This window comes from Macrotis lagotis, chromosome 1 (genome assembly GCF_037893015.1).
Source record: "Macrotis lagotis isolate mMagLag1 chromosome 1, bilby.v1.9.chrom.fasta, whole genome shotgun sequence".
In the NCBI taxonomy this organism is placed as follows: domain Eukaryota; kingdom Metazoa; phylum Chordata; class Mammalia; order Peramelemorphia; family Peramelidae; genus Macrotis; species Macrotis lagotis.
In genome coordinates, this window is record NC_133658.1 from 629,435,276 (window position 1) to 629,456,309 (window position 21,034).

At 36.3% G+C, this 21,034-nt stretch overlaps 1 protein-coding gene across 4 annotated transcripts in view; it reads right to left on the bottom strand.

Moving 5' to 3' along the window:
* Nucleotides 1–21,034, bottom strand: part of LRP1B (LDL receptor related protein 1B) — a 2,479,914-nt gene that overhangs the window by 699,148 nt on the left and 1,759,732 nt on the right. For all 4 annotated transcript variants that reach the window (XM_074215080.1, XM_074215079.1, XM_074215078.1 and 1 more), the window contains exon 32: nt 16,075–16,224. In XM_074215080.1, the coding sequence (XP_074071181.1) occupies nt 16,075–16,224 (150 nt within the window). The remainder of the gene's footprint in view (nt 1–16,074; nt 16,225–21,034) is intronic.

The following is a 21,034-nucleotide window of genomic DNA, read 5'->3' on the forward strand; positions in this document are numbered from 1 at the left end:
GTGACAATTCAGCCTCCATACAACTACCAAACTGATATTCCTAAAATATGTCTGGTTTCAACTTTGCCTTCCAGTTATGTGTCTCCCTATATTAGAGGTAGCTGGTTGTGCAGTGGTTAGACAGTGCCTGGGTCAGGAAGACCTGAGCTACATATGACCTCAGTCACTTAGTTGTGTCACCCTATGGAAATCACTTAGTTTCTTTAAGTAAAAAATGAAGATAGTAGAAGGTAGCCCTTTCCTCACCAGCTTGTTCTGAGGAAGAAAAGATAATATTGTAAAAAGTGTTTAGCACAGTGGGTTCTATACCAATGCTTATTCCTTTCCCATTTCCTGTTATCTTTAGGAAAAACTAAACTCTTCTATCATATTTATTTTCTCAGTCTGTCTCTGTCTCTCTTCGTAACGTGATTCCAACTTATCTTTTCAGATTTATTTCATGTTATTCACAATCATACTTTCTGTGTCCCAGGAAAACCAGCAAACTGAATGTTCCCAATGATGGATACATTCTATCTGTTGCTTTCTAAGTAACTCTCAATAGGATCTTACTGGAAATGATTTCCTTCCTCACCTGGACTCATTCACATGCCTAGGTCATCTCAAGATTTAACTCCTTCTACTTAGTTGTTAGAGTTCCAATGAAAAAATATTAATTTGCCTTTCCTTTTTTTTTAAAAGCCTATTTATTTATTTGGTGTTTTTTGCTTTTTTTTTTACATTTTTTATTTATTTACACATTACTAAAATAGTCTTGTTGTAAAAGTAAGCATAATTCCCCCCCTCCCCTAACAAAAATAAAAAACCTCATGAGAAATAAAGTGAAAGAAAGAGAAAAAAAAATGTGCTTCAGTCTGTGTTCCCGATACCATCAGCTCTGTCTCTGGGGTGGATCACATTCTTTATCATAAGTCCATCAGAGAAGTTACTTCAGTATTTTTCCATAGTTGCAGTTGCTGTTGTAATTCCCTACATGTATCTCTCCCCATTTCCAATTATTATACTTTTTCTCACCTTTCACTCTTTCTCTCTTCAAAAGTGTGCTATGGGGCAGTCCAGTGATTCCTTGGGGCCAGAAGGCCCCGAGCCTATATCCCCCTCACCCCACCAGAGACCCAGCAACCACCCATCTAATCCCACCACTTTGCAAAAAAGTAAAAAAAAGAAAATATGTTATATCTGACTCTCCTCTCCCATGACCTACCCTCTCCTCTATCCCCTATATTCCCCCCCTTCCCTTGTCCCCTTTCTCCCATCCCCTTTCTCTCCTTTTTTCTCCTAGATTTCTGTGCCCTATTAAGTATAAGTTGTTTTCTTCCTGACACATTTCTTGTGAGAATGAAGGCTCTCTCAATCCCCCTTACCTTCCCCCCTTTCATAACATTGCAAAAGCTTGACTCTTTTACATGAAATATCTTCTACTTCTCCTTTCCTTTCTCCCAGTATATTTCCTTTTCACCCATTGACTCCATTTAAAAAAATATACTATACCTTCATATTCAGTTCCCTCCTGTGCCTTGTCTATATATGCTCCTTCTAACTGCTCTAATAAATGAGGTTTATATGAGTATTCTCAATATCATCTTCCCATGCAAGAAACACTCAGTTCATTATCATTAAATCCCTCTTAATTTGCCCTTCTCATCCACCCTCTCTATGCTTCACCTGAGTCCTGTATTTGAAGAACAAACTTTCTGTTCAGCTCTGGCCATTTCAATGGGAACATTTGAAATTCCCTCTGTTTCTTTGAAAGTCCATCTTTTCCCTTGGAAAAGGACATTCAGTTTTGCTGGGTAGTTGATTCTCAGTTGCATTCCAAGCTCTTTTAACTTCTGTAATATTATATTCCAAGCATTGTGGATGCTGCTAAATCCTGTGTGATCCTGACTGTTGCACCATGATATGTGAATTGTTTTGTTCTGGCTGCTTATAGTATTTTCTCTTTGACTTGGGAGTTCTGGAACTTGGCTATAATATTCCTGGGGATTTTTATTTATTTATTTATTGATCTCTTTCAGCAGGTCATCAATGGATTCTCTCAATTCCTATTTTGCCCTCTGTTTCTAGGATATCAGGACAATTTTCCTGAAGAAGTTCTTTAAATATGAAGTCAAGGATCTTTTCCTGGTCATGACTTTCAGGTTGCCCAATAATTTTTAAATTGTCTCTTCTGGATCTGTTTCCCAGATTTGTTGTTTTTTTCAATGAGATATTTCACCTTTTCTTCTAGTTTTTCATTCTTTTGATTTTGTTTTATTGCATCCAGATTCCTCACAAAGTCATCAGCTTCCTTTAGTTCCATTCTACATTTGAAGGATTTGTTTTCTTCGGAGAGCTTTCTTATCTGCTTTTTCATCTGGTCAGTTCTGGTATTTAAGGTATTTTTCTCCTCATTAACTTTTTGAACTGTTTTTTTCCCATTTGACCTAAACTAGTTTCTAGTATGTTATTTTCTTCAGCATATTTTTGGATCTTCTTGACCAAGCTGTTGACTTGGTTTTCATGATTTTCTTGCATCTCCCTCATTTCTCTTCTCAATTTTTCCTCTTCCTCCCTTACTTGATTTTCATAATATTTTTTTGAGCTCTGTCATATCTTGAGCCCAACTTCTATATTTCTTAGAGGAATTAGATACAGAAGCTAGAACTTCATCTTCTGAGTGTGTATTGATCTGCCATGGGACCAAAGTAATTGTCTATGGTCATGTTCCTTTTTTTCTCAGTTTACTCATTTCCCCAGCCTATGTCCTAGTTTGGGGGTGTTTCCTGAGCCTTTGAGTATTATTGGGACAACCCTGCAAGGACCTCAGTTCCTTCAAGGTCTTATGAAAGGCTTTGACTGTTCTCCTGTTTGTGCTTTGATCTGTGGTTGACCACAAGCCCTTCCTTCTGCACTGGAGTTGTGAGGAGGGTCCTACTCTATGGCAATGGGGAGTCCCAGACTGTGACCAGGATCTGAATATGGACAAAGCACAAGAGTCCTGTCCCAGGGCCAGAGGAGAGGCCTTGACGGTTCCCCGCCCCCACTCCCTTAGCTTCCCTGGGCTGAGTGCTCTGGAAGCAGCTGTGGGGTGGCTCCCTGCTGGGAGGCTCTGTGGGCCTGCTTCTCTTTCCTGGGATCTGAGCTGTGCTGAGGGCCACACTGGCCTGGGATTCATATTCACTCTGGCAGAGGTTTCCTCGCTGATCTTCCAAGTTGCCCTTGGTGCTCCCTGGGTTGCAGGTCAGGAAACTGCTTCTGCTGTCAGAAGTCAGGATTCACCAGGACCCAGGTGCCCTGCAAGCTGTTCCAGGAAGATTGAAGCTCCTTCACTCCAGTGATATTCCTGACTGTGTTGCTGCCCCCTCTAACCCCATGAAACAGAGCTTTCCCAAGATCTTCCAGGTTACCTTGGGCTGGAGAATTGCCTCATTAGATCTTTCTGGTTCTGTCTCTCAAAAATTCAGTTAGAGTCATAATTTTAAGGTTTTTGGAATATTTTGGAGAGAACTCCTAGGAAAGGCTGCTCTCATGCAGCCATCTTGGCTCTGCCCTTCTGTCTTTCCTTCTTTATGTTTTTTTTTTCTTCAGTGGTAAATAAAGCTGATCTACAAGTCAGAAGGATCCAGGACTCAAGTTGAACCTCTGACATACACTGGCCATGTGACCCTGGGCAAGTCATTTCATTTCTTGTTATCAGCAGGAAACTCTCTAAGTTTGTGAAGTGTAGAGAATGTGACAATTCTTACCAGTTTATATTCTCAAGGACTGGACTATATCATATCCTCCCCTCCCAAAGAGGGGGGTACCTCCTAAACTCCTCCACTAATTTTTTTTTCAACTTTGCCTGTGTGTATTGTCTATCTGATTAGACTGTCAGCTCCTCAAGGGCAGAGAATATCTTTTCCCAACTTGAAATGATAGTACTTAGCACTGACTGATTGATTTGTAGACGAGTTTCTCACCCAGTGTTGCCAATACCAAAGAAATCACAGATCTGAACCCTATAACAACCATATATGTTGTAGGCATCCATGTAGGAAAAGACATGTCTTGTGAGTGGCAACAACCCTTTTTCCATTGGATGCATACTTGGAACTGCCTGAGACTGTGACAATGACAATGTTTCTTTCTGTCTCTTTTCCTGCCTGCGCCTTTTTTCTTTATCTCTACTTCTTTCTCTTTGTTTTTCTAAACCTTTTGGTCTCTGTCTCAGCCTTTATCTCTATCTCTTTTTCTCTGCATACCTTCCCTCCCTCCCCTATCTCTCTGTCTCTCTCTCTGTCTTCCCTCTGTCTTCCTGTTCTTTTCTCTCTTGTAGCATCCAAGGATAATAGATATACAAGAATGACAGATTTGAACATCCACAGAGAATTATCATTCACTAATTTGTTCTTAAGTCATTTTTCAGTCATGTACTACTCTCTGTGATCCTATTTAGGGTTTTCTTGGCAAAGAGACAAGAGTGGTTTGTCATTTCCTTCTCCAGCTCATTTTCTAGATGAGGAAATTGAGGCAAACAGGGTCACATAACTAGTAAATGTCTGATGTCAGATTTGAATTAATTCAAATAACTCCAAGACTTCAAGCCTAATACTCTATTCACTGTACCCTCTTAATAATTGGAGAGGGATCTATTGCAGGGGAGATTATTAGTGTATAAGTTCTTGCTATTCCTTTGAAGTGAATATTTTACAAGAAACAACTAAATGAATGGTTAAGTGAGTAAATGGAACTGGGTTGCTTAGATCCCTAAAATTGGAAGTAATATCAATGGCATTTTGGGCTAATGGCAGAGATGAGGAAACCCTCTCAACTCTCAAGGATTCTAGAGAATACTGGGGGGGTGAGGGACAGAACCATAAATATTCTTCAGCTAGTAGGGAGTCAATCTCATTCTTAGGGTTTGTAAGTTTCTGAAGCACAGGAAACTATTTTAATGTTTGTTTTTGTATCAGAACCTTACACATAGTAGGTGCTTAATATTACCTGCTGTTTGTCCTTTGAAAGTGAGGTCTTGACTTGCAAATGAATGGGATTTAAATGAGACAGAGTTGCACAAAATGATCAACTTACCTCTCTTTTAGAGTCAACAAAATCTATCAGCAAAATAAAAGTCAGGACTACTGATAATGGCCAGAAGATTCAGTAGATATTCAATGTCTGACCAAACTCTAAGCATTCCAGTGTCTACTTCAGTCACCTTCATAGGCACCAGAACAAGCTGTTTCCTCTCCTATTAGAGAAGGGGAAGTCTTCACACACACTCTCCCATGGATCTGATGCCTGTCAGTTACTTTCAATTTGATTTAGTCCATTTGTTGCAGTAGTTTTTACCATAGTATGCTGCTACACAAACTATGGCTTCTTGGAGTCATAAGTGAGAACTCATCCAAATGATTGAGCAGCCCTGAAAAGACTAGGCAAGCTCTTACACTAGAGATGCTAGCCCTCTCAGAACATCCCACAGATAGATGGATGGATGGATGGATAGAAGGATGAATGTATAAGGAGATAGATAACTATATAAATAAATATTTTCAAACTGAAGTCTACTCCTACTATCAAGGAAAGTTTAGACTTGATGGGTTACAAGTTCTGCATTAATTAAATGTTATCACCAGCTATTTTCAGAGTATAGCTATCATTCCTTCTTTTTTTAGCCTCTCTTAAACTGAAGTACAATATGTCTGTGATTCCTGTATAGAAAGGGGTCCTCAACATCCTTCTGAGCCCTGAGAAGTTCCTTAGAAATACAAATTTGGCTAGTGCCTTTGCATCTGAAAATAATCTGATAAGACCCAAGTGCTTGACCCTGGGGAATCCCAGATATACCATAAAATTGTTTGAAGGTTCACAAAGCACACTTATCAGCCTAATTATCTTTGCTGTATCTGTTAAATTCCAGGACTGCCTCCCCCTTCCAGCTGGAACAATAAGATAGTAAATTCCTCAAACCTGTGGGAAGCCCATGAATATGTGACTCCCTCCAGCTCAAGAAATATGTTCAAACATTACACAAAGACCCTGACCCTTTCCCAATCTGTCTATATGGAACCCCATATTTACATATGATAGGAGGATATATCTAACTGCTATCTTTGCTTCTGCATCCTGCTTGCTCTCAGTATCCCCCCCCAAACACTATAAAAACCCTATCCCTTGAACACTCAGGGACTGTCTAATTTGGATATTCTTCATCCCTAGGCAGTCCCGGAGAAATAAAGATCTCCAGACTTATCAAATTCTTGTCACCATCTTGCTCTTTGGGTTCAGCAAAACAACATGCTTATTAAAAATGGAATATTTTACAATAGGATGTCCTTACTTTACCCTATCCCTCTTCTACCCAAGTCTCTGTCCTTTATCTAAAACTCTTCTTACTTTATCCTTCCATAAACACATACCCATTTTCATAGTGCTGGCAATACCTAATGATTTTTTTCCCTTGTCTTTTATCCAACCTTTAGATTCCTGTATTATTTTCCCACCTGGCCCTTTTATTGGAGAATAGTATTATAGTCAGCTCACCAACTGTTTACATTAGTGCAAAAAGAGATGGTGTGTGAAATAACCAATACATAATTTTAGTCAATAATTTCAACCTCTTCCTCACAAAGTTGTTTACAAGAAGAAACAATGATTGACCTCAACTTCACCTCCTGACTTGTCCCAGAGAAGTGCTAATGGAGAAAGAAATAGCAAGAGGTAGCAAAGAAAGACCCGCATCTGCAGATCAGATAATCAATGCTTGAATCATGTAAATATGAATCTGAGCTATAAAAATATTACAACACAGCACAGTAATAGTCCTTTTGAAATTATATAGGAAAATATTCCTCATAGTTGCACCATTATTTCCTGAGACTAAAGAATATCTAATGAAAGAAATTCTCTCTAAAAGACTTAGTAAATCTGAAAGAAGAAAGCTAGAGGGTAAAATGATAAATATAATTTTAAAACCATTAGCTACTATATGTGAGAGTTCATAGAAGAAATGTCCAAAATTAGAGAAATGTTATGTTATACTCATATTTCAAGAAGGGATGAAAAGAATAAACTAGGAATGAGAGACTCACCTGAGCTACTAGCAAGATGACAAGGTCAGATAACAAATCAGTAATAAATGCAGGATTATTCACAGAAGTAAACAAATAACATCAACTTTGAAAACAATTCAGACTGATGATCAAAGGCTAGCATCATTCTTAAGGAAGGAACATGGCAAATGATACAAAGCAGGGTTACTGTTTTTATTGTTATTATATATTTATGCATATATTCAGCATATACATATATGTATATTCTTCTACATCTTTCATTAATTCATAACATGAGAAAATATATATAAGGAAATATTACTTATAATAACAACAATATTGAAAAATATAGAAGGAAAACAACTTGTCCTAGGTACATTTCTATCTTAATTCCTTTGAAGATGAACACAAAGAACACATGACACATACACCATTTACATAACATTCAGAAATGTGGTTATACAAATCAGATTGATAAATGAAATGATCATCATGAATTCAAATCTATCCCCAGATTACTTACTAGCTATGTGAGCAAGTCACTAAACTATATTTGTCTCAGTGCTCTCATCTGTATAATGAATTATCTTTGCCAAGATAACCATAAATTAGGGTTACAAAGCCTTGGATACAATGAAAATAACCAAACAATAAAAAAAGGAAAGTTTATTTTTATTTCAATTCATATCAAGGTAAAACATTATTTTTTGTAATTTTTTTCTAATTTATTTTTTTAAGGCAATGGGGTTAAATGGCTTGCCCAAGGTCACACAGCTAGGTAATTATTAAGCAACTGTGGTCAGATTTGAAAGGTAAAAATAGTTTTAAAAATATATTTGGTTAGAAGATATTGTATTTGCTTCCTAGCATTTCCAAAAAGTAAAGATTGGGAGAAAAACAAAAAGATGGAGGGAGGCAGGGGGAGGGAGGGGGAAGAGCTAGAGCCAGAGAGAGGTACATAGAGATTATAGGGTCCTTAACATTCAACTAGGCATTTATGGTGGCATTAAATAATTGAACTTACTATCTCACTTGAAGGAGTATTATATCTAATATAGTGATAGACTCATAATCAGTATAATATGAATATACAATATAAGTATGATATTTTGCCTGGAAGATAAATTGTCTCTATGCATATGAGGTAGTCTCAAATAATATGGCAATATTGGTAGTTGCATGTCTATGTGAGTGTGAGTGAATGATTTCAAAATTATCTTAGAAAATCCAAGGAACAGACTATCCAATAATAAGATGTAATGCCTGTCACAAGTTCCATAAAATATAACTAAGTATAATAATTCAAACAGAATAGTTCTAGTTGTTGTTTTGCTTTTCACCTTTTTTTCTTGAAAAGGATCAATGACATCATGATGGCAATGTCTTGACTTGCCTATGAACTGGATTTAAGTGACACAGAGTTGAGTAAAGCCATCAGTCTCACTCTTCCAGAGTCATCAGAGGCCAGTGGCAAGAGCCTAGCCTACTGGCAGAATGCAGTGACTGACTGACCTTGGTATTTTTTAAATTAAGGTTTTTTTCCAGTATAGTCTGTAGAAAGAAGACTTGGGATACCTGGTAAGGCACAAGCTCAGGTCAATTGCTCTTTGTTGTTTGCTTATATTAGTCTCAATTTATACTTTTAATATAATTCACCAAACAGTTGTTAAACCATTTACTGTGCATGAGATACTGTGTTGGGTTCTGGCAGTCTAAAGATGAAAAATCCTAGTGCCTGTCCTCTGAATCCCTTCCTAAAAAAAAATCAAACATTTCATCAATTGTTTTTCATTAAAGAATTTGGCAAGTTTCATTTGAGGCTAGAATAGTAAAGCCCAGTTCAAGTCAATAAATTTTTATTAAGCCCCTGTTATTCACAAAGTATTATCCAAAATTATGGAAATACAAATAAAAATGAGATGGATACTGGGGACAAGAGTAGATTAAGAGATTTATTCATGTTCTACAGTTGGTGTGTGAATCAGAGGAAGCATTTGAACTTGGCCTTGGCCAATCCTCTAACCACTATGTTGTCATCTATTCCTCTTTTAGCAGTAATAAAACAAGTAAATGCAATATAAATTCATATTAATTTCAAGAGGTGGAAATCACCTTGAAGTGGGTGAAGAGAGGACCCAAGAAGTCTCTTGTGGTAATGGCACATAAGAGTTCACTTTGAAGGAAAATAAGATTTCTAAAAAGTCAAGTTGAGGAATGAATGAATGATTTCATATTTTCTGAATCATATGTTCAAAGGAACAGGGGACATTGTGAATATAAGGAATGGCTAGTAAGTTAGTTCAACTGAGAAGAAAATTTTCAGATTAAAAGTGTCTTATTATATAAAGATGATTTTAAATAGAGTTTGTTTTAATAGAGTTACATTTCAAAACCTTTGAATATGGAGACAAATCTAGCTTTAAATGTAGATAGTTAAGGGGCAGAGCCAATATGGTAGCATGAAGGCAGCAGCATTCCCCCTGAACTCCTTCACCCCAAAACTCAAAAGCCAACAAATTATGACTCTAGCCAAAATTTAGAGGGGCAGAACCCACAGAAAGACTGAGTGATACCTTTTCCCAGTCCAAGATAACTTAGAAATTCCACAGGAAAGGTGTGTTTCACCAGGACTGGGAGTTGGAAAAAGCCCTGGGCACAGCAGAGCCCTGGAATGGCTTGAAGGGTCAGGGAGAGAATTCTGCTACACCAGAAAGAGTGTGGAGTGAGGGAGCAAGGACCACAGAACCTGCAGTGGGAATCTGGAGAAAGCAGCCTGCACCTCCCACAGATGGGAAGAAGGTCAAGGGAGACTGCAGAAATTTCTTTGCTCTCCCTCAGGGTAGGACTGTGCTGTTTGCCCATATTCAGATCCAGGTTGCAGTTTGGGCTTCCATACTAAAATAGCTGATCAGGACTCCTCCTTACAGCTCCAGGGAAGAGGGAAGTGCTGTGGTCAGCAAGAGAGCATAAGACCTTGGAGGAATAAAGGTCTCAGTGGGGTGCTCCCCCCAAAAAAACCCCAAAGCCTTGGAAGTGCTGTAAATTATTCTTGGGCCGAGGAAATGAGTAAACAACAGAAAAAGAAGAATCTGACCATATAGACTTACTTTAGTCCCATGAAGATCAAAACACATACTCAGATGATAACAAAATTGAAGCTTCCATATCCAAGTTCCAAGAGAAATAGAAAATGGACTCAGACTATAGATGAGCCCAAAAAAGACTTTGAAAAGCAATTAAGGAAGGTGGAGGAAAAATTGGGAGGAGAAATGAGAGCGATGCAGAAAAATCATGAAAACCAAATCAACAGCTTGGTGAAAGAAATACAAAAAAACCACACTGAATAAAATAATATGTTGAAAACCAGTTTGGGCCTAATGGATAAAGCAAAACAAAAAAAAGGCAAATGAGGAGAAGAATGCCTTAAAAAAAAGCAGAAATGGCCAGCCGGAAAGGAGATAAAAAAGCTCTCTGAAGAAAATAACTCCTTCAAATGCAGAATGGAACTAAAGGAAGCTGATAACTTTGCAAGAATTAGGAAGACATAAAACTCTTCCAAAAAGGCAAAACTTAGAAGAAAATGTGAAATATCTCACTGGAAAAACAACCAACCTCTAAAACAGATCCAGAAGAAACAATTTAAAAATTATTGGGCTCCCTGAACGTCATGACCAGGAAAAGAGCCTAGACTTCATTTTTCAAGAAATAATACAGCAAAGTTGCCCTGAGATCCTAGAAGCAGAGGGTAAAATAGAAACTGAGGGAAAGAGATCCCAAAAGAAAAACTTCCAGGAAAATTATAGCCAAATTCCCAAACTCCCAAATCAAAGAGAAAATTCTAAAAGCTTCCAGAAACAAACAATTCAACTACTGAGGCTACATAGTCAGGATTACACGGGATCTGGCAGCATCTACATTAAGGGCTTGTAGGGACTGGAATATGATGTTCTGGAAGGCAAAAGATCTTGGTTTACAACCAGGAATAGACTACCCAGCAAAAACTGAACATACTCTTTTAGGGGAAAATATGGATTTTCAATTAAACAGGGGACTTTCAAACTTTCCTGTTGAAACAATCAGAGCTGAACAGAAAATTTGATCTCCAATTACAGGACTCTGTGGAACCATAGAGGGGGTTGGATGAGAAAGACTAACTTATGAGGAACTTAATGATATTGAGCTGTTTATATTCCTGCACAGGAAGAAGCTATTGATAACTCATATGAACTTTCTCATTTATAAGAGCTGTTGGAAGGAGCATATATAGATAGAACACAGGAAGGAGCAGAATATAATGGTATAATATAGTAAAGAGGTGGAGTCAATGGGTGATAAAGGAAAGTACTGGGAGTAAAGGAAAGGAGATGAAGAAGAAACTAAGAAAGTTCACACAAGAGTCAAGAAAAAGCTTTTTCAATGGAGTGGAAAGGGGGAAGGTTAGGGGGAATGAGCAAGCCTTCATTCTCATCAGAAATGGCTCAAAGTGGAAATAACATACACACTTAATAGTGTATAGAAATCTATCTTACCCTAGAGAGAAAAATAAGAAGAAAGGGAAGGGATCGGGGGGAAGAGGGGGAGGGAAGGGGGGGAATAGGTGACAGAAGAGAGGGAAGATTGAGGGAGAGGGTACTTAAATACAACACACTTTTGGACAGGGCCAGGATGAAATGAAAGAGAAAAGATTAAATGAGAGTGGGGAGGAATAGAATGGAGGGAAATATAGCTAGTAATAGCAACTGTGGGAAAAATATTGAAGCAACTTCTCTGGTGAAGTTATGATAAAGAAAGCAACTCACCCCAAAGACAGAGCCATTGGAATCTGAACCCAGACTGAAGCACATTTTTTTCTTTTTCTCACTATTCTTGAGGCTTCTCATCTTCTTTGGTGGGAGGGGGAGGGTTATGTTTACTCTTATAAGAAAATTATTGTAATAATAGTAATAATAAATTAAAGTTCACTTGCAAAAAATATATATGGTTGATTCCTTCTATGTTGTAGTTTAAATAATCTTTGTCCTGACTAGTTCAGACTCATTTTTTAATGTGCCTGTTGAGATCTGAGAACTAAAGGATGGAGGGGCTCTTAAAAGTCACAAGTCCAATCTCTTCATTTTCTAAATGAGGAAAATGAAGCCCAGAAAGTTAAGTCACTGGTCCAAGTTCAAACATTTAGCAAACTTCAGAGAAGGAATTCTAAAGCATGTCCTGTGACCCCAGATTCATTGACTTTCCATTATGGTATGCATTTTTCTCCATTGTTTCTATGGGAAAATGCATTCCAAATTCCAAATTCTAAATCAATAGGAGAAATAAAGATTTTTGGAATGTTATTCATTGATAAGTTTGGAATTGTTTGAACTTCATGATGAAAATAATATTTTTCAACAAATATAGACAAAGAAATAATTCTTGTTGGATTTACTTTGTCTTTCATGAGTGAGGACCATTCAGATTTGAATTGATTTCATTTTCTGAAAGAATAGAAAATGATCCATGCTGTATGGGTCTAATAAGTTTGAATCTTGATCCATAGTTTAAAATGAACTCTGTGTATGCCTGACATCATATCAAACTTAACTCTATCTGCCTCGATTTCCTAATCTGTAAAATGAACTGAAGAAGGAAATGGCAAACCATTTGTGTCATTGTGACAAAAACCCCAACTGGGGTCACAAAGAGTCAGAAATGACTGAAAAACAACTAGACAACAAAATACTCAGCTACTAGTTCATTTTCCTTTTCTCTCTGTTAAGAGAAAACTCTTTAATACAGATGAAACAGAAATCCTGTTCAATAAAATAGGGCCTAAAGTAATCTGGCAAGCTAAATAACATTTCAAAAGTCTTAAAAATTGTTTATAATGCAATATCTTTATGTATGGACTCACTGAAAATTCAATGAATTACTTTGAAATTCTATAATACAGCTCTTTATATCATTTTCCTCTCATTTATTTGAGTTGATTACTTGATTCAATATTGTTTGCTAGGCTTACTGATTTAATGGAAGAGTGCTAAAATGCAATTCATTTTGCTTTATTTTTAATTCATATGAATTCCATATTGTTACAGTTTGTTTATAGACTCAAGCTCTATTTCCTTTTTTTACATTCTGATGATCTTAAATAAAGTGAGTTTTTTTTCTTTAGTTGGCAAGTCTGAGAAACATAAACTAGTTTTTTATTTTTTGCTATCACAAAGGAATATCATGTAGAGACTCCCATTCTAAAATACACTTCTCATTAGGTAAAATGATTCCAGAATATCATATTTCTAGGTACAGAGAGAAGTGTTAAGCAAGAAAGGGCCGAAGCTGCAGTCTTCAGGCCTCCTGCCTTGTATTCAATTTAACATCTGAAATAATGCTCTAGGAAGTCTATAAAGCACGTGGGAATTGTGAAATACCCAAATGGGGCCCTATAGGTTAGAAAGAACAAGCAGAGAAGTTTTGAAAATGAAATTATAACTTCAAATTTGTGGAGCAAAATAACATTGAAGGAAAGAAGCAATTTGGGAAAGAAGTGGTTTTTTTTTTTGAGATGGCAATTATATAATAAACTATAACTTTTACTTTACAGGAAGAGACCCAGTATGCCTGGTCCAAATTTGCTGAAGTATCACATCTTATTTCTAGGAAATGGCCAATTGGTTAAAATTTGATAAGTGCTTTAAAGGAAAAAAATGCATCCAATTTTTAAAACACATTTTACCTCAAATAAGACGTTTCAATGTAAACACAACACAACTTTTCTCTTTTTTTTCAAAGCAACTGGAAACCCAAAATTGATAACTAAATTATCATGAAAGCCAATTGTTTGTTTGATCAGAAGATGAATTTTCAAACCCTTACCAAATCAGTAATCACCTAGTTTTAGGTTTCAACTTTCTTTTGCAAACCATACATATCACATTATCATAGTGAAACAAAAAAAATTTGGAAGCCTGGACCACATAAAACTAGCAGTATAGCTTATTAAGGAAAAAAAATCCCATATTAAAAAATATAGAGGTATTAATCCTTATACAATCTTTAATTTTAGAATAATAAGCATGCCAACAATTTCCAGATAAGTTAAAATATTCAAATATAACCCAAATGCCTCAAAATTTAATTTCATACCTTCTGATAGATTACTGATCAAAGTATGTGAGAATCTATGAGATTCTGATTTTATTTTGTCTCTTTTTTTTTTGCAAGGCAATGGGGTTAAGTGGCTTGCCCAAGGCCACACAGCTAAGTAATTATTAAGTGTCTGAGACTGGATTTGAACTCAGGTACTCCTGACTCCAGGGCTGGTGTTCTAACCACTGTGCAACCTAGCCACCCCTATTTTGTCTCTTAACTATAAGCTGTGATTTCATTAGTGAGTGGAACTCCACAAGGAAACCACATTCTAAGGCATAGCTCCTTAGCATCTACTATGCAACTTATAAATTTAAGGAGTTGGGGAAAGGCAAAGGGACATTAAGAGGTTCAATGACTTGCCTGGGGTCAGAGTCAGTCTTCCTTAGATGAAAATTGGTGTTCTATTCCTTATATCACACTATCTCTCAGTTTGTAGATAACCTCTAAATAAGTAGTTCTTTCAAATCACAGTATTTCAGAGTGGAGAGATCATTGAAGGCTATTGAATCTAATTTCACAGATAAGAAAATGAGACTTACAGAGGTAAATTTGGCCAAGGTCACCCAACCGGCTGAGGAATCAGGGTTAAAATATAAATCTCTCCTGACAATAAGAATCAATGTTCTTTCTACTATATCATGATGCTTTAACTCACTTTTCATATTTAAGTATCACAATTCTTTTTTAATATATAAATTTCCCTTTAAAAAGACCTCCACTCTTTTGAAATTAAGCTTCTTGAAATAAAAATAATTGTCTCAAAAGCATAGACAGTTCCCTACTGTGAATAGCTTGATTAGTCACTGTTTGAATTATCCAGGTTCTTGGCCTCTCTTCTTCTCTCCTAATGAATACTTTCTGTTTCTCTGGAACTTTATTTACCTAATAGCTAGTAGAAAAAAAAAACAAGGAGAAGAAATAAAACTCAAAGCAAGGGAGAGTTCTTTTTCTTTCTGACTATTAAAATGTTATTTAACCATAAGCATAAATAACTCTGTCTTAGTTTTAAGAGTACTGTTGCAGTATGCTGGGAAAGTAAAACTTATAACAATGCTTAGCTGTGAAGAACTCCCTATACCCTATATCCTGTTCAAACAGATGTTTCTTAACTATAGCTAATTACCTATACCATATATCAAGTGCATCCTGCTTAAATTGTCTGATCCGTATATCATCTATGTCTCATTAAAGCCCAAGTTTTTCAGTGCTGAGAATGATTTTACTCTCAAACATTCCTGTTCCCTGTTAGCAAAATGCTTGCTTAATGAAAAATACCTTGTTAACAGAGCCAATCAGAAGAAAGAGATTCCCTTGACTTTGCTAGGTTGTTTTTTTTAATACAAAAGAAGGTTTATAGAAAAATCAAATGGAATTTGTGCTTGAAAATAATGATCTCCTCAGTGTTGTTCCATTGAAAGTAAATTATCTCTTGACTTTAGCAATTGTCAGAAGTTTTATTTCAGGTACCTATGACACTCCAGGGGGAAAGGAAGTTGAAACACTGGCCAAATGGAGGCTTTTATCTAATTTATGGATTACAGTACCAATTTTACCCTCTCCTCCATTACCAGGGAAAATCAGGCCCCAGCTTTTCTGTGAATGCTATTTAGGCTTCCAGCAAAGAATAGCCTCATAGCACAATCCAGAAAATAATTGTGAAATAAGTAGAATTCATAGCAAACAGAGAGAGAATCAATACAACAAAGTTCATATTGTCAGTTATAACACTATTGAAATAAACACAAAATCCCAAACTGGACAAGCTCACAAGGCTCTGAGCTAATGAGGCAGAGAAGAAATATAAACTTAAAAACATGCATTTTGAATATATTTCTGATACTGATAGCATCAACTTTTAATAATTCATAATTTATCAACAATCAATAAAAAAAAGATTCACAGCTGGTGAAACACTACATTTACTTACCCATGATAGTTAGAGCAGTAGCTTTTGTTAATTCTTCTTTCATTGACTCAATCACTTCTAAATTGCCCCCATCCAGGTTGCATCTATTTATGGTTCCATTTCCTGAGCTGATCCAATAAAGCTTGTTCTCCACATAGTCTATTGATAGACCTGTAATTAAATAATACAGTTTAAACATGATGATGGCCACTTACATGATATTTATCTAGTACCATTAGGCAAGAAGAAAAAAATGGAACCACAGACTATGACCTATCAACAAAACAAAGAAGGAAATCATGAAAGTTAAATGTAGGATTGACTATGTTTTGAGAAAGTTACTTGGTTTTTCCTCTTTAAAAATTATGCTTCTAGTTAACTAAAGGTAAGTTCCTATACATATAAGACCAGTGCACAAATTATTCATATTACACATAGGCTATGCTGTCCTGAATGCCTAAGGGAGAAAAAAAAGCTCTGAGTTTCCCAATTTACAAGGATTTTGTTGTTTTTAGTTTTTAGTTTTTCCCACTAGAGTCAAAGGAAGAATGGAAATAACTGACTGCAGAAAATTTCAAAATCTTTAGAACCTATTAAAAGTGGAGTGCATTCCCCTCATCTACTAATTATAAAGGTTACTCTCTTTCTCTACCTGCTTTTCTATTGAAGAAAGTTTTGGAACAAGGAACAGCAAAGCAACCTGGTATAATGGTAACAGCAACAAATGTCTTTCCTCTTAAACCCTACCTCCTTCCAAACTTACCTAATGCTATGGAGACCATCACCATCTACCCAGTTCCTCAGACTTGCAACCTAGGAGTCATCCTTGACTCTTCAGATTCTCAGCTCCATATCCAATCTGTTTTCAAGACCTGCTACTTTTTCTTTCACAAAATTCAAATACTTTTTTGCTCCCACCCTGGTATAATTTATCAATATTTATTTCTGAACTATTTTATAGCCTGCTAATTTGTTGGCTTGCCACAAGTCTTTCCCCACTCAACTTTATCCTCCACACTACTATCAAATTTATATTTTTCTAATGTGCATGACAATATATACTCAATAAACTTAAGTGCTTCCCCTGCACCTCCAAAATCAAAAGTAAAATTCTCTTCTTGGCTTTCAAAGCTCCCTCATAATTAACACCCTCACATTCTAGTGAACCTAACATTCTCCCTACCTGACTCCAATATAAGTTGGTGACTCAATGGTACTAGAAGACAAGCTGTTCTTTCAGCAAGATACTTTATATCTCAGTTCTGGGCATTTTCACTGGTTGTCCCCCATGCATAGAGGGCTCTCCCTTCTTATCTCTACTTTCTGGAATCCCTGACTTTCTTTAAGAACCAGCTAATATTCTATTTATATAGGAAGTCTTTCCAAATCCCTTTTAATTCTAGCCTTCTCTCTGTTGATTATTTATTTTTATCTTCTATAAAGTTTTTTTTTTACATAATTATTTGTGTGTTGACTTTCATGTTAGATTGGTGAGATCTTTGAAAGAAGGGGATTGTTTTTTTGACATATTATATATATGTTTGGATATATATATGTATGTGTATGTATATAATATGTATATTATAATGTATATATAAATATATTTGGTTTCCCATTGACTAGTCCAGTTCCTGGCACTAAGTAGCTGATTTATACATATTTACTGCATTATTGATTAATTTTAACATCAGAGGACCTGAATTCAAAAATGAGCTTTTACCATTTACTGTGCAAGTAAACTTGGGCAAGTCACAACTTCTAAGAAGCTAAGGTTCCTAATTTCTAAAACCGATCAGTTGGTCTATATGACTTTAAGGTATTTTTCTACTCTAAAATGCCTACCAATTTTGATCATATTATCATGTGATAGTTGAAGTCATATGTAAAAGTGACCTCTTTGTATAACTTTGCCTTTATCAATCTTAGGATTTCTCTCCCTCTATAAAATATGAACATAAGAATGGTGTTTTAGAGGATATAGACAATCCTTGATTGGTTTGAGGGGTTTGGATGGACTCTTTGTTTTTTGTTTTTTTTTAGATTTTTGCAAGGTAAATGGGGTTAAGTGGCTTGCCCAAGGCCACACAGCTAGGTAATTATTAAGTGTCTGAGGCTGGATTTGAACTCAGGTACTCCTGACTCCAGGGCCGGTACTCTATCCACTGTGCCACCTAGCCACCCCTTGGATTGACTCTTATCAGAAGAGATATCCTTTTTATGGGCTATCAAAATAAGCCCACAGAAAAGTTTCTAATTTCACGTTTAGATTATCTAATGAAACATATGGCCAAAACATACCATGTATATTCCTGGATATTCAGCTCAATATGGAGCTTATCAGAAATGTCACTGAATATAGTTTCCTGTATAGGGATGAGAAGTGGGATTTTGATTGCCTAGGCAGCCTGATCCCCAAATCAATCAATCAATCAATTAATCAGTATTTATAAAGTTCTTACAATAAGAAAAGAGGCAAAAGACAGTTCCTGCCTTCAAGGAGCTTACAATCTAATGAGGAGACAACATGAAAAAATATAAACAAAGTAAAGGTAAAGAAAATAAAGGAAAGTCCCTCCTAGAATTAATAGTGTTTGAGGGAGATTTCCACTAGAAATTGGGATTTAATTGGGACATAAAGAAATCCTGGGAGGTCAGTAGGCAGAGCATAGGAGGGATAGCCAGAGGGTGGAAAAAATATTAGAATCAGAGCAGAGTAATGTAGTAACTTATTCATAGAATATATAGGTGGCCATTGTCACTGGAAGGAAGAGTATTTGGTAAAGAGTAAGGGGTTCAAAGAATAGAACGATAGAAATGGGTTGAGTTATGAAGAGATTTGAATTTCAAAGAGAGTATTTTTGTTTTTGATTCTGGAGGCAATAGGGTACCAGTGGAGTCAACTGAATGAGGGTTCTGGGGCAGGATGACATGATCAAACCTGAGCTTTATAAAAGTCAATTTAGTGACTGAAAAGAGACTGGATTAGAGTGAAGAGATATGAGGCAGGTAGACCAGAAACTTTTTGAAATAAAGAAGGTTTGAGGTAATGAGGGTCTGCACTAGAGTGGTGGCAATGTCAGAAGAAAGAAGAAGTCATATTCAAGAGAAGTTGCAAAGGTAAATCAATAGACCTTAGGATTAGATTGGACATGGGAGGGTAAGAGATAGTGAGGGATGCAGAATCATGCCTTGGTTGAGGAATGGGGAGGATGGCTGCCCTCTTTGTGATAGGAAAAGTAGGAAGGGAAAGATTTAAGGGGATTTAAGGGAGAATTATGAGTTCCCTTTTGGCATAATGAATTTAATCTAACCTCCTACTCAGAAAAGGGATATTTACTGGACTTCTGGAGTTTTGTGATTTGACTCGTGACTAACCTGTAATTCAAGAGTTTTCACATCAAGAAAATGAGGAATGGATCCTCTAGAACAGGGCTGTCCAAAATGTAGCCCACGGGCCCATGAAGTCAATTTTGTGCACCCATCTGTGGGTTTTCTAAATGCTTTAGTAAATGAAGCTGAGCTACCACAGAGCCCCCACTAAAATGGCAGATCAAAATATATTGTCTGTTGTTTCAAACCTAACTTTTAAAAGTAAGGTTGGATAGCCGTGCTCCAGAAAGAGGATAAAATTTTCCTCAGTAGCCTCACCACCTTTTGGAGAAAGAAGAGGATTGTTATCACATCACCACCATTCCAAGCCTAGGTATATCTCATTAGTTCCCACCATTACAGCAAAAGTCCAGAAGAGTGAATGAGCATTTCAATAACACCCACCAAGTTCCAGGAACTATACTTAGTGCTTTTAAAAATATCACAGCAAAAGCTTGTGAGGTAGATACTATCTCCATTTTACAGTTGAGGAAACTGAGACAAACAGAGGTTAAAGTGACTGGCCCAGGGTCAATTAACCAAAAAATGTCTAAGAGAGAATTTATACAAATCTTCCTGTCTCCTGCTCTAATGCTGTATTCACTGAGTCAACTGATGCATCTAAGGGAGAGTTAATGAAAAGGGCTATTTTTATTCAATATTTTTATATTATTGCTGCTTTCCATGGGGAGATTGTGTATTATTTCCCATGCAGCTCTAGATGTGACCTTCCTGTTCTCCACACTGGGTACCTTCCCTCCAACCAACTCATCAAATGAGTATTCTTATGGATGTTTTTTCTCCCCATTAGATTAGAAGCTCCCAGAGGTCAGGGACTGTCTTTATTAATTAATTAATTAATTAATTAATATTTATATTTGTATTCCCAGTATTTGGTACAGAGCCTGACAAGTAGGAAACACTTAACTAATTTTAATTGAATGACTATTTGATTCATTTAAGTGTGTTAGAAATTTGTTTATGGTTTCTTTTGAGTACTTTAATCTTATTTTCTATAGGGTAAAATAACAACTATTCTATATTCAATTCACATTTCTTAATCTCGATGCTGTAGCTAAAAACACTTTCTGCTCAAAGACTTAAGAAACTTAGCTCTAAGCTATATTTTTAGATTTCTGAAATGAAACTACAGGTAGGAATAAGAAGTAAAAGTAGCAAAGTAACCATTCTAGTCAATTCCCATAATTATAGTCAATCAATATGAATCCAGGTTTTTAGAGTCCTTGAAACACTGATTACACATATAAAGTTAACTCTAAATTGCCTCTACCACAGAGTACCTGAAGGTTGGTAATGTATAAGATAGTAGAAAGAAAGGTTTGAAATAAGTGGAAAAGGACTTTAAATTCCAAATAGAAGAGTTTGTCCTTGATCCTATAAGTATTAGGGAGCCACTAGAATTTAGTGAGCAGAAAAGTGATATAATCAGAGCTGTGCTTCAAAATATTGCTATAACGGTTGAATAGAAGATGAATTGGAAAGAAGGGAGACCAATCAGAAAATTATTGATTGATATAAGTGAGAAGTAATGAAAACTTGAATTAGGATGGTGAGTATTTAATAGAAAAGAAGTAATGAAGACAGATCATAG